The sequence below is a fragment of the Phytophthora sojae genome, assembly GCF_000149755.1.
Source record: "Phytophthora sojae unplaced genomic scaffold PHYSOscaffold_3, whole genome shotgun sequence".
In the NCBI taxonomy this organism is placed as follows: domain Eukaryota; phylum Oomycota; class Peronosporomycetes; order Peronosporales; family Peronosporaceae; genus Phytophthora; species Phytophthora sojae.
In genome coordinates this window covers 2954374-2966865 of record NW_009258117.1, presented here as the reverse complement: position 1 = coordinate 2966865, position 12492 = coordinate 2954374, and the positions used below count along the sequence as shown (strand labels likewise).

General features: G+C 49.2%; 4 protein-coding genes across 4 annotated transcripts; all 4 read left to right on the top strand.

Annotated features, from left to right (window-relative positions):
• Window positions 1-1459: 1459 nt before the first annotated feature.
• PHYSODRAFT_312951 (hypothetical protein) lies at window positions 1460-4573 on the top strand (the record flags this gene model as incomplete). The annotated part of the gene is made up of 4 exons (XM_009524596.1): window positions 1460-1462; window positions 3146-3523; window positions 3556-3736; window positions 4491-4573. 4 exons carry the CDS (start codon window positions 1460-1462, stop codon window positions 4571-4573), a joined length of 645 nt encoding a protein of 214 aa, XP_009522891.1.
• Window positions 4574-8179: 3606 nt separating this feature from the next.
• Window positions 8180-8812, top strand: PHYSODRAFT_490549 (hypothetical protein; the record flags this gene model as incomplete). Its single annotated transcript, XM_009524595.1, has 1 exon — window positions 8180-8812. A coding segment is annotated over one exon (633 nt), but the record flags the coding sequence as incomplete, so codon positions are not given.
• On the top strand, window positions 8809-9057 carry PHYSODRAFT_491513 (hypothetical protein; the record flags this gene model as incomplete). Its single annotated transcript, XM_009524594.1, has 1 exon — window positions 8809-9057. The coding sequence occupies one exon, from the start codon at window positions 8809-8811 to the stop codon at window positions 9055-9057; it is 249 nt and encodes an 82-aa protein (XP_009522889.1).
• Window positions 9058-9327: 270 nt separating this feature from the next.
• PHYSODRAFT_494980 (hypothetical protein) lies at window positions 9328-9633 on the top strand (the record flags this gene model as incomplete). Its single annotated transcript, XM_009524593.1, has 1 exon — window positions 9328-9633. One exon carries the CDS (start codon window positions 9328-9330, stop codon window positions 9631-9633), a length of 306 nt encoding a protein of 101 aa, XP_009522888.1.
• Between the last annotated feature and the right edge of the window lie 2859 nt (window positions 9634-12492).

The window sequence follows — 12492 nt, the reverse complement described above, 5'->3', positions numbered from 1 at the left end:
CGATCGAAAAGCTCGATTTAAGGTTGATTTACACGGGAAATTGTGGATTGTCTGCAGCAAATGCGATAATCAAAGCCTAAGCGACAGCCTCCTACAGAATGACATCCAATACCATCGAAGCGAGGGTCGTGGGGTTATGGTAAAGTGAAAATACAAAACTATGATTTACGCCTTCGTTTAGACAGAATGAGAGCAAAGTACTTTTAAGTATCATAATATCGGCTTGTTAAAACTAGCCTGGTGTTTGCTATATAATAGCAACAACACTAGGAGCGAAAATGTTTTTAGCCACGGACCGGAATGCTCATAATCAGGTTAGCTGCGTCCACAAGGGCCAGAATGTATTCTTCACGCTGGATTCGAGGTTCCCCCATCCCGACCAGGAGCGGCCCTATATAAAACTCGTAATGGTGCACAGGATCGTCGTACCGATACGTCTCTAGGCCCCTTTCCGCACTGACTGTAAGTCCACGCCAAACTTGTAGAAATGCCGCTGCATGACTGCGTCCACCCCGTAAGACTCTCGATCGAAGTGCCACCGCATTTCGGGTAGCATCGATGATTCTCCTCCAAGCCAAACTATCTAACAGGAGCCCCTCAAGGAAATGGAGGTGGAGACTTAGTTTGTCTTCCCGCGTAGGAGGCCCGCCCTGCACAGCCTCTACTTGCATCAATCGAGTTTCATACCACGGTCCAACCGGCGAAACACCGTCAGGGCCACCAGATTCTTCAACGACGTCGAGTGTAACTGAGATCGGGTCAACCAGAATTTGTGCTCTCCCCTCGAAAACTTGTTCAATCAAATGATATTGGTGTACCAACGATATCGGCGATATCATAAACCGGTCCATTTGCAATAGCGGTGCAATTATATGGAGAAGGCCGTAGGCAACGCACGTGATGAAGTCGGGAACAAATGCTTCACGGTAAAACCACGCGAACGGCTCAACTCCTCTTACGATCATTGCCAACCTTACTTCAAGGGAAATTGGGAAATGAGCTTTGGTAGAGCGGCTTCAGCTTTCGCAATGGACAGACAAAGTGGTAATCTATCAATCTCCTCAAACGGAGGATAAGAAATCAATCTGCTAAACGTAGGTTTACCCGTCTTAAACCCATGACTGAACCGTTCTTTATAAGAGAATCGATCCGCGGTCAGCAAACCGCAAACAGGGAAGATATTCTTAAAGATTGGTGTTGATATTTTGTTCACCAAGTTACTTTTACGAAGAAAACTCAGCAAAATTACCTACTTCGAAGTAGTACTTTAAATGGTTTGGGCTACCCTGCGTTCCCAGAAAAAACGAAATTTAACAGTAAAGAAGAATGGTGTACTTGTTTTAATTGTAGAAGTGGCGTTAAATGCTAGAAACCAGGCTATAAAATGAATGCAGAGAGGAAAGTCGAGTGTATCCGCGCAGATTACTTCTTTGCCGTGGCGAGAGAGCTCCGGGGATCCATGGTAATTGAGGTTCGTGCAGAACTCGCAAGCTTTTTGCCTTGAAACTCCGTAACTCGGCACCCTTGCAGTGCAACCGTTCTTGTTTTGTGCTCGTTCGTCAGTCTCGTTGCGAAAGCACCCCATAAGGTACAGCAAACTTCCGCCTTCGTGTTGTCGATCAGTCGAAGCTCCCGATATTTGGATGCACCTCCATTGCTGGTCTTTACCTTACCAAGGCTTTCAATGGTAGCAATCACGTTCACGTAGACCCCAACGTCACTCGTTAAAACTTGATCGATGGTGCACCAGGGGAACTGCTCTTGTAAGTTGGGAATCTCATTGAGGTTTTGATGATACCAGTCGATTAGTCCGGTAGCCTCGGGGATATCAGGCTGAACAGCATACGATGTCGTCATCACAGTCGCGAGCTCGACACCATCGCGGCGCGATATACGCGCACTTTTAACTGCGTACACCTTACCGACCCAACTGCCAGAGGCGTCACGCGCTGCGTCCCTCCAGAAAACACACCTCACCTCAGTGTTTGTCGAGTCCAGTATTGTGATAGTGCGGGGGCAGGTCTCGGGAAAAGTGCGCAAATCTTCGACATGCGTAACGATTCCAACAACGTCGACGAATGTATCCGCGTCTAGGTTTCGCAGACGATTGATGGGCCGAAAGTTCTAGCTAGTACGAGGAATCGAGCCGTCGTCGGTCTGCATTCGAACAATCGTGTCCTCATTCAAAATCAACTGGAATGGCTGATTTTCCATCGCAAACATCCTCTTGGTACGCCGAATTTTTGCGTGGGACACCAAAACAACCGATCCACACAAGAGAAGCGGCTCCAGTAGGCTGGTGGCTGCTCCGAAGACTGTCGCTCGAATTTCACCCCCGTCTCGATCCACCAATTGCGCACTGAAGACGTTGCCACTCGACTCGCCGCTGTCGAAACTACGAACGGGGTTTTTAGCCACCACACGAGCTTTAAGACTCCATCTACCTACGGTGGCGTCATTTAGTTGGCTGACCAGTTTGAAATTGCGTGATCCGTCACTCTGAGTTTGCTCTTTTTGCAACGGAGCCGAGCTCTTTGCTTCTGCATGACACGCGGATTGCGTGTCTCTATCGCCTCCTTTATTAGTCCCAGCTAGATGCGAATCGCTTCCTGGAGTTAGGCCATTCTCACTGGTTCCAGGCTCCTCTTTTTCTTCACATTCGATCTCTGAAGGCAATGCAGTGCCCCTGTCGTCGCACTTCGTCTCGGAAACACGTTCCGCTACTGGCTTGGGTGTAGCTACAGAAGAAGGCGCGACGGTACTACAGCATCGCGGCGAGGTTTTGTTTGCAGCTGCGGGCTCGGTGCTGGAAATAAATGCGGCTCTACAGTCCATGGCGAAAAATGACGAATGAGTGCAGCATTAGGAGAAATCAGCACTGAAGTCAGACCTATCAACCCCTGTCAGACGATTGACGGACTGGATGCTACATGATTCAGCGCAGCGTGTAATTTTCCGTCTCTCACAAGAGTCCTCCTACTCAGACTTAGATGGGTGGGAGCTTATGCTCGTCAAAGTTTTTTTTTTTTTGCACAAAATATACCTAGGTTTAGATTTTGAGTAATCCGATTTTTCCCCAGTTATCTTTATTTTGTTGCGCACCAAGGTAATCTATGCCGACAAAGTACATCTTTGGAAAAGGAAGCGCCTTAAACAGGAGACGTTGGACACGTTTTTGAACCCAGTTGAGCCTGAAGGAGTCAGCCGCGGATACCGCTTTAAAAAACATTGTGCGGGGTTCGAATTCATTGAGCGGAACATCGGGGCTCTGCAGACGAGCAAATGGAAGAAGAGAAAATGCCAATGTACGACCGAGTGTAGCAGTCGCTGCTCTAACCGCCTTCGCCGTATCGAATGTGATGAAAGTACATGCGCGTTCGCCCAGTGTCAAAATCGACCGTGGTCGTCGTACGCAGTGAGAAGCCCGCATTTGGAAGTACGTCGTACTCTTCGTATGGGCCGCGGGGTTTTTGCCTTGGTCAAGATTTTAAAGGGCGACCTCATCCGGGAATTCGTCGGCGAAGTTATTAGCCGACATGAAAAGATCTTCGCGAGAAGTATTCGCCGTGTTTGTACACTATGAAGTACCGTGTGAAGCACTACATCGATGCTCAAGAATTCGGCAACAAATCACGTCTGTTCAACCATAGCTGTGAACCGAATTCTAGGGCGGAGGAGTGGACTGTTGCCGGGAACTACCGTGTTGGAATCGTAGCTGGACGCGACATACAAGCAGGTGTAACAGGTCTAACTGGTACATCTGGCCTAGAATGTATGAAGATCGGGGCTTGAAGTTGAGCACGTCAGTGTGGACCACGCGAGGGAGCTGAGGGATCTGCAGCAGTGCAAGAGGTCCACATGGAAGTCAGTCCAGAATTAGGCGAGTAGCGAACAGGACAAGCGAGAGACGGTAGCGAACAGGACAAGCAGAGAGCAGTACATGACGACGGCAACGGTGGACGGATGACGGCGAGCGTCGAGGAACGGTAGACGGATGTGGCTGGTGGCGGGCGATGGACGAAGTTGCTGGTAGGGTCCGCGCGGTAGAGCTGTGGCTCGAGTTTGCTGATGGCTGCACGAGGTACGGGTAGGCGCGGGTGGGCGTATTCCCGGTGGCTAAGTGAGCGTCGCAGCAGTTTAGTTCGTAGTTTGCTAGTGATGGTCGAGTAGTTGCGTTTGCGTTCTAGTGACGAGCGGTGGACGAGCAAGTGTGAGCGATGGTGAGCGGTGACGGACGAACGAGTGTCGATGGACGAACGGTGATCGGGTGACGAACGAGACGAAGACGAGCAATATAATTGGAGCCCCGCGAGGGTGCCTCCGCCGCGGAGACGTCAGTTGAGTCTCCGTCGGTCATCTGGTGTTGTTCATATGTGTAGGACATGCACAAACACTGATCGAGCTAAGTGTCTCCGAGGTGTCCATGAAATCGAGATGCCTGAGCTTGTACGACCCGCCGGCAAGCAGGCGACATGAGACTTGTTACACAGGTGAAGAGATCACTTTTGACTACGGTAGCGAGTACTACTTCAACGAATGCATGTGTTCTGTCTGCTGCAAAGTTAGCAATTGAGTAAGGTAATTACGTTTAATCGAGATCATTAATAGTTTCAAACGTCAACAACCAGAGTTACCAATAGCGTGCACCCACCAGCTTAAATTATCTTTTGGCGGCGCATACACTCTTCACGTTCTCGGAGTTTGCGTGGTTGCGTGAGTTATTGACGGACCGGAAAAGTCGCATCGACCATACCGTATAAAGTAAACGCATTCGTAATTCTAACTTTCACACAGGGCCTAGTTCTCTTTTTATTCGCAAACATACTAGTATATTGTAGTCACTTAGCTCTGGTAATGACCTCTAATCACCACTTAGGCTACTGCCGTCCCCTTACGTCGCCGGCATGTAATGCGTGACCAAATCGAACTACGAGCTACCAACACTAAAAAAGGCTCATACCTACTCGTCCCCTGCTTCGCACAACATATCCACCACCTCGTGATCCCACCCGTGCATCCGAGCGAGGCTCTTAATATGGATTGCATTCGTTTCGACGTGATGCGGGTAAAGAGACTGAGTGATCCTTAAAAGGAACGCGCCTATCTTTCAAAATCAGTCAGCGAGTCAAAGTCGAAGATTTACTTGCAAGTAATCGTTGACCACCGCCACACGCTGCGACCATTTGGCTCCTCATTCCAGTCTTCTCGATATTTTCAAGCACGGGCAGTTTGCGCTGACACATCCAGAAAAAATGCAGACCCGACGATAAATATCACGACAAAATATTTATCTGCAATGTATAGGCTAAGTGTTTATTTTCTCATTAACAAACGATAGCTCAATAGCACGGCGAGTATACTTTAGCACGCCACAGCCACTGTTCTCTTTAACCAGTTGCCTCCCTCTTTCCGACAATGCATCTTCTACTGCTACACCATGAGCAAATAGGCTCCTTCTTCGTGGACGCTGTCGAAGCCGTGCGGGGCCATCCTCATAATGGCCTCGCTGACCTCCAGGTTGACATGGTTCTCTGTCCACGAATACCGTTGGTTCCTGCTCAACTACCATAAGATTCTCATGTCATACACGAACAAGGAGACCACGCAGTCCTACATCGCGACGTATCCAAGATCCGTCGTCAACGACCTCGCCGCCTTGTACACGGAGTCACTCGCAACGGGCATGATTATGTTGTGCGTCTACGCCATCACGGACCAGCACGGGTTGTTTGTTTATTGACTTTTGCGAATGGGTTTAAGGATCGCCGCGACTTGGTATATCCATTCAATTCCTACAACACCTGCACGATGATGATTTCTCATTATTCTCCAGGGTTCAAGCGCTGCACTTTGTAGAGTCCACTTACGCTTTCAAAATGGCATCCATACTAGAGAAGGCCAGCTCTCGTAGGTGATGGGTATCGTACCGGTTCAATCTGCCCACGCATATAAACCTTTGGCACCGCGGCCATACCGGTGTGATAGGTATCGTACCGGTTCAATCTGCCCCCGGGTGGCACCGCGGCCATACCGGTGTGATAGGTATCGTACCGGTTCAATCTGCCCACGCATATAAACCTTTTGGAGGGCCCAGTGCGGCACCGGAGTAGTACCGGTTTCACGAAGATATACCAGTTAGATGTCAAGAGGGGTCATCCTTTGACTTGACGTACCACGGATATAATCCTATTTGGTCTGCGATAGCAGCACTAACGTTGCTTCCTATCCCAGTATAAAGTCGTAACAATTACCTTAGGTCGGACGATTTCCCTATGCATATATTCTATTAGAACAGGATTTTGAAATACGGGTATTAATCTACTCATGGATCTTATCCGTTTGATCCGATATTAGAGAACTGAAGTTTACTTTTGTTACGGCGACCCTCAGAGCTGTCACCGGGTGACAGTTTCAGGGCGCCCCTTCGAGTAAGAAACATCCGCATCTTAGTTTGAGTATGCGCGGGTGGTGTTTTGTACTCTGCCAATGAAAACAAAGCAGCAGCGCGCCGCATTTGCAGCAGCACACACAAGCATGGCGGGCGTTGGGATATATCCAAGGGAGCGCTGCGCTCTACGCTTCGCACACATGAGAAGACACGAGAAGAATGGCATGCAGCTCTGTGCAGCTCGCTGTATGGGCAGGTGGTGCTTTTTATTCGGTCAATCGAAGCATGGCTGCTAGCTGCATGATCGCTGAACCCAGCAGGAGCGCAAGACGTAGAAGCAAGACAGAAGCGTAGACACACGCAGTAGTAGAGCGACCAGTTGTAGGGGCTCGAGTTCGAGCGAAAGCAAAAGCACGTCTGCCAGTGCGAACAAGAGCAGCTCTCTGCCACCAGGGCGAACGCCTCGATGAGCTCATGGCGGTGCAAGACGAGAACAGGGCGACGAACAGTATATCGGCGGGTGATGTGGTGAGGAGCTAGTTCTCTGTCTACGAGCTCAGAAGGTGAAGCAAGCGAGATAACGAAAAGTAGATCAGGAAGAGCTCAGAGAACGAACTCAGGAGCTGAAGCTAAGGAGGTAGCCAAGAGTAGACCGCGAGCTCATGTGGAGCGAGCGTAGCGGGCTAGCAATAGCAGCAATATCAGCCATTGCGAATAGCAATAGTAGTAAATGTTGTAGCAAGAGCAATAATTGTACGAATACTAGTAGCAACAGTACCAACAATAGCACTAATTGTACTAGTATTAGTAATATCAGCAGTAATATGAGTATTAGTACAAAAGTATAATATATTGTGCTTTGCATACTTTTTGGCACTTCGGAATGTAACTTGTACGACTTATGGACCATGACTTATCTATAAATCGTACTCGAGTACGAATTGCTATAAGTCGTGGATGGTCAATGAGCACTAAGCAGTGCACAAACGCCATCTCCTGCATGATTTAGCACATCCAGCATGGATTAGCATCCGTTGGGCACTTTTAGAAAGTGCCATTTCCGAGACAAATCGGGCTCGAAGCACGACTTGAGCAACTTGCATTCAAAGCCTCCATGATTTACCACTAAGTACGAGCACTAACTAGTGCACTAATTAGGAGGGCAAACTGGATGCAAAGCACAATTATACATGTCGTACTAATACCAAGTAGCAGCTCACCGAGCTTGCAAAAAACAGAAGCTTTTGTATGCTTGTAGCTACTGCTTTTGAATGCTTGTAGCGATTTGCTTTTAGTGAGCTGAGAGATATCGTGCGCGTAGAGCCTCGAAGAGACTCGAGCAGCGCTACTGTTATAAAACTGACGTTATCCCAGGAACTTAAGTCCTCTCTAGAAAAACTTTAGTTGGTAGGCTCTCTGGGCTCGGAGCGTAGGAAATCTGGATAAGATTCGGATAGGTTACGGATAAATTACCAAACCCGGAGATTTTAGAGAACTTTAGCTGCTGGAACATCTCTGGACTTGGATCAAGGAAGATCAGGATAAAATCAGGATAAAATCAGGATAAAATACGGATAAATTACCAGCGGATGTTCCTATACTCATTCCCTAAAATTTGGCAGACGTTGTAGCCATAATTCGGTAAAGAGTCAGACACATCGTCCGACATTTTCTGAAAAACGAGTTTTTTGCCCCCTGTGTAAACGTGTGGCGACGATCGCCATTCTCGATTAGCCCAGAAGACGTCGGAAACAAGTACAACCGCAAATGGAGGGCTACGATTAGAGCCATTTAAAAGACCAGGTCTGCCAGATCCGCGAGAACACTGTCACAGCTCGCTCACGAACCACCTATCAGAACTCCTACTGTCGCTTTCTCGTGTGGCTTGCCAATAATAAAGTCGATCTCATCGCACCGGAGTTTGCAGCGCGTCTTGGCGACATTACCGCGTACTCCCTCCAACAGCTACGGGCGCATATCAAAGAGGTGATCAACCAGGAGCCGCCCATCGCCCCTCTCGTCTTCGAGCTCCTGGACGCGGAGGTCTTCGTCACCTGGCTGGTCACACTCCAGCGTAAGACGGCGGTGCACTCAGCTACTCCGCTCTCAACACGCACAGAGCAAGAGTTCAACCTGTTTCGGGACTTCGGTCATACCATGAGCAAGACACTCGAGTCGGAGCAGACCACCTACGTCAAGGGGCTAAAGCACAAGCTAGATAAGGACGCGTCCACCGGAGCCAGCGAGATCAAGACAGGCAAACACCCGCTGATGTTTGATTTTACTCTTCCTGGCAAGGGTTTTCTCATGCATACATGGTCATTGCCTGGAATCTCATGTGCCGCTCGTCCAATGCCTTTGGGATCCGACACTCGCATATGGAATGGAGAGGCGATGCACTTCAGATCTACTTCGCGCACATGAAGAACGACCAAGGCGGTGAACGTCCAAGGGATCCTCGGCACATTTACACAAACCCGCTCCAGCCTTCTATTTGTCCCATTGTCGCGCTGGGATTATACTGGGCGCCGACATCATTTGATTCAAGCGACCTCCTTTTCCCGGGCAACAATCAGTACGAGCGGTTTCGGAAGTGCTTTCAGCGTTTGCTAGCTGAGGAAGGTATTGCCGCGGAATTAAAGCGCCAAGGACTTAACCCTTGTGATTAATCCTAGCGACCTAGGTCCGCACTCAATGCGGAAAGGTTCCACTACATTTTGCTCTTCGGGCTCGACGGCATGCCCGTCGTCGACCGCGGTGCATTTGAGAGCTGGTGGTCGCTTGGCGGCGTCCAAAACACCTATCTACGCTACGAAGCTGCGGGTGATATGCACGTTGGTCGGACCGTGGCTGGGCTGCCTACGGAGAGCTTCAAGTTCTCGACACTTCCGCCCCACTTTAATGAGAATGACGAAGTTGTTCAGCAAGGTGTCCGCTTGATGTTCCCTGGACTACCCGAAGGGTTAAAGTTCATCGCTGAGTATTGCTTAGCCTCTCTGACTTACCATCACGCATACATGATACGTGCGATATTGCCGAAGCATCCCGTTCTCGAGACGCCACTGTTTCCAGATCCAGCCCTGCTCTCATCGCTTGCTGAGCGAGTGCAGTCAGGTGACGGGAGCTCCGAAGCTCGCATTCGTCCAACTGGTGTGCCGCCACACGTGTCGATTTTATGCGAGATGAAGTGGCTGAAGGAAAATTTGGTCGGTGCCCTTACCGCAAGTATACCTCGACTGTGCTGAGAGCGTTGCAGTGGACCTTGAAACCGCACACTCGCGAAAACTTCGGTGCGGTCCCGTGAGCGGGGCCACCGTAGCCAAACTGATGCGGAATAAGTACAAAACAACTGTGTTCCGCTTTTTCAAATAGATATCAAGCCAACTTACGATACACGTCTTGCCAATGTGTGCTCCCCACGCTCTCTCTGTGCTGTTCAAGTACACACCACAACCACATTACCGTAATATTCTCTAAACTTATCACTATTTGCTCTGTCTGCCAATTATCCGACAATTTCCGTCTAAGAATCATTCTCGTATTTACATAAGCTACATATGGGATTTTCCGCCAAAACGACCGGGACTTACGTTTTCTCAACTCAATTCAAGTCGTGGAAGAACGCGACCCTCCGTTGTTCCACTGGAATATTTTTTCGAACAAGTCATTTTTGTTCCAAAACCTTGACTTAGTCCAGGAGCTAAAGTTTTCCTATAACTATTTTTTCTATCAGAGAGCTGAAGATTCTGGACTAAGGAGAGGCTTTGGAATAAAAAATGCTTTAGTCCAAAAATATATTCGAGTGGAACAACGAAGGGCCCCGTTGTTCGAGTATCCGCTAGTAATTTGTCCGTATTTTATCCGCATTTTATCTAGATATTTCTTGCTCCAAACCCAGAGATATTCCAGCAAATTTTTAAGTTAGAGAACTATTATTGTGAAAACTGATTAGTTTGTCCTGCTGAATTAGCCGGTTAAACATCGCTCATAGCGGATTTGAAGACTAATAAATCGGGGATGTCTCAATTATAATCGGAGTATAAATCGCTCATCGGTCTCGTAATTATGTGCAGCCTAGCAATTTCGATCAACATGCATGTACCCTCGGCCCGAGACTCGCCAAGTGCAGCGACAACACCGCGCTTAAACGGGTCGCCTGCATATCTCAGTTACGTGTATTATAGCGTGCGGCTTTTCCTGCTTAGTTCTGATGGTAGTGTTGTAGCCTTGACTACCTAGCCAAGAGCGACTGCAACGATTGTTGTCTGGCGGCTGATTTAGTCTACAATGAGCGAATACCGGTTGCACATGGCACTGATTAAAGCAACATTGAATGTTGGCGTTGCGAACATTGAGCGCAACAATGGTGCCTCTGCCTAACATTGCACAATGTTACGGTATCTCTCGTAGCAGAATATTTGGTTTACCAATGTGACAATAGTGGACACGCTTCGCCACGACAGCTCGACAGCTCGACAGCTCGACAGCACGACAGCGAAGCACGCTGTATCACTCGGGGCGTGCGCCAACAGCTTCCGCCGCTAACGCGGCAAGCGCGTCATGGTGTACGCGCCGAGTCGGCGCCGCCGACACATGCAGCAGGAGAATGGGCTCTACGGGATCTACGCGCAGCTCTACCTGGGCGCCACGTGTTGTCTATTCCTAGTTGGCAGGACACTCTCGCGTTGGCTTTCGCCTGCGGACTTAGCGACGGCACTTCGGGGGGGGGGGGGGCGCCCCTCTCTCGCTTCGCTCGGGGGGCGCCGCTGTGCGGCCTGCCCCACCCCCTCGTGCCTTGCGCTAAGTCCTCGGCTCGGCCAGGCGCGCTGTCTAGGAAAAAAATATCGGGTTGCAGCGCTCGCCTTCGCTCGCTCGCGCAGACCCGCCCCCGCCTGATCGGCGGGTGTTGACGATCGGTGAACGCGCTCAGCGAGGCTCGCGCTCGCGTTCGCTCGCCCTCCCCCTTTAACCTAACTGCGCTGTTGGCTAGAGGCGCATTAAAAGCGCTTACGCCTGCTTAGAAGGTAGCGCATTCGATTGCATGCAACACGCATCGCACCTGACGCAACGCAACGCACTGGGAAGGTGTTTGCTCCCGCATACGTAGTACACACATGCATATAAGCACCGCACTAGGACATGCACACATTAGAATAAGGTTGAGCGGGTGACCGCTGCAGACGGTCGCACGACGCGGAGGCGGAGCGAGCGCGCGGGCGCTTGCTTCCTACCCGGTAGATTCTGAAATGAGAGCTGTTGTGAGCCAGTCGCTCCAAACATGAAATTTCACGTCTGGAAAATTTACATTGCGTCAATGTTAGCGATCATGCAGCATTGGACCCCATCAATGTTATTGATCCCACACATTGAGGCTGATTTTCAATGTTGCTTTAATGACTCTCGTTGCACTCGGACATTCCGTCTGGATAGCAAGCAAATCAGCCGGCTCTGGCTTAATCGGTCGATTATCAAACGTAAATCCGACTCATATGCTCTGACTCTGCAAGTCGTCCTAGGTAGTAATCTTGAGTATAAATCGAGGTACCCCAGTCTAATTAGGAGGTCAGATTTATCAAATTGGGTCGTCGGTCTTATTAAGCCACTAAATCGGCGGATTAACAATTCAATAAGACATTCTAGTCGGTGTTCACAATAACAAAAAAGTTCTCTACTCTTGCCATCATACGCCCTATAAGACTCGCCGCTGGAGATAAATCCGGGTTAAATATAGGTAGCTCAGAGGAATCGAGTATTTCAATTTTACTTATTTCCATTATTAACTATTATAGACATGACCTACAAGATTCAAGTCAAAACATTTATTGTGAGAGCCGGCTAAAACGCCCATCTGTTGCAACCCCTTATTAGATCCCATCTGCCTAATTAATCAGAGTACAAATCAGGACTGAAATCGATCGTGATCTACCTTTTACTGGGCAATCGAGCAGCATCTGGGCATTCTGCTCCAAGCACGGCTATATCGACTTGGCTCCCATAAAACGATCGCCTAATCTGCACATCCACTCGCCAGGGCGTGATCGATTTACAAATCGATCGAGCTAAATCATAGTGCTTTACGAGCAAAATAGGAAAATAAAGCGGTT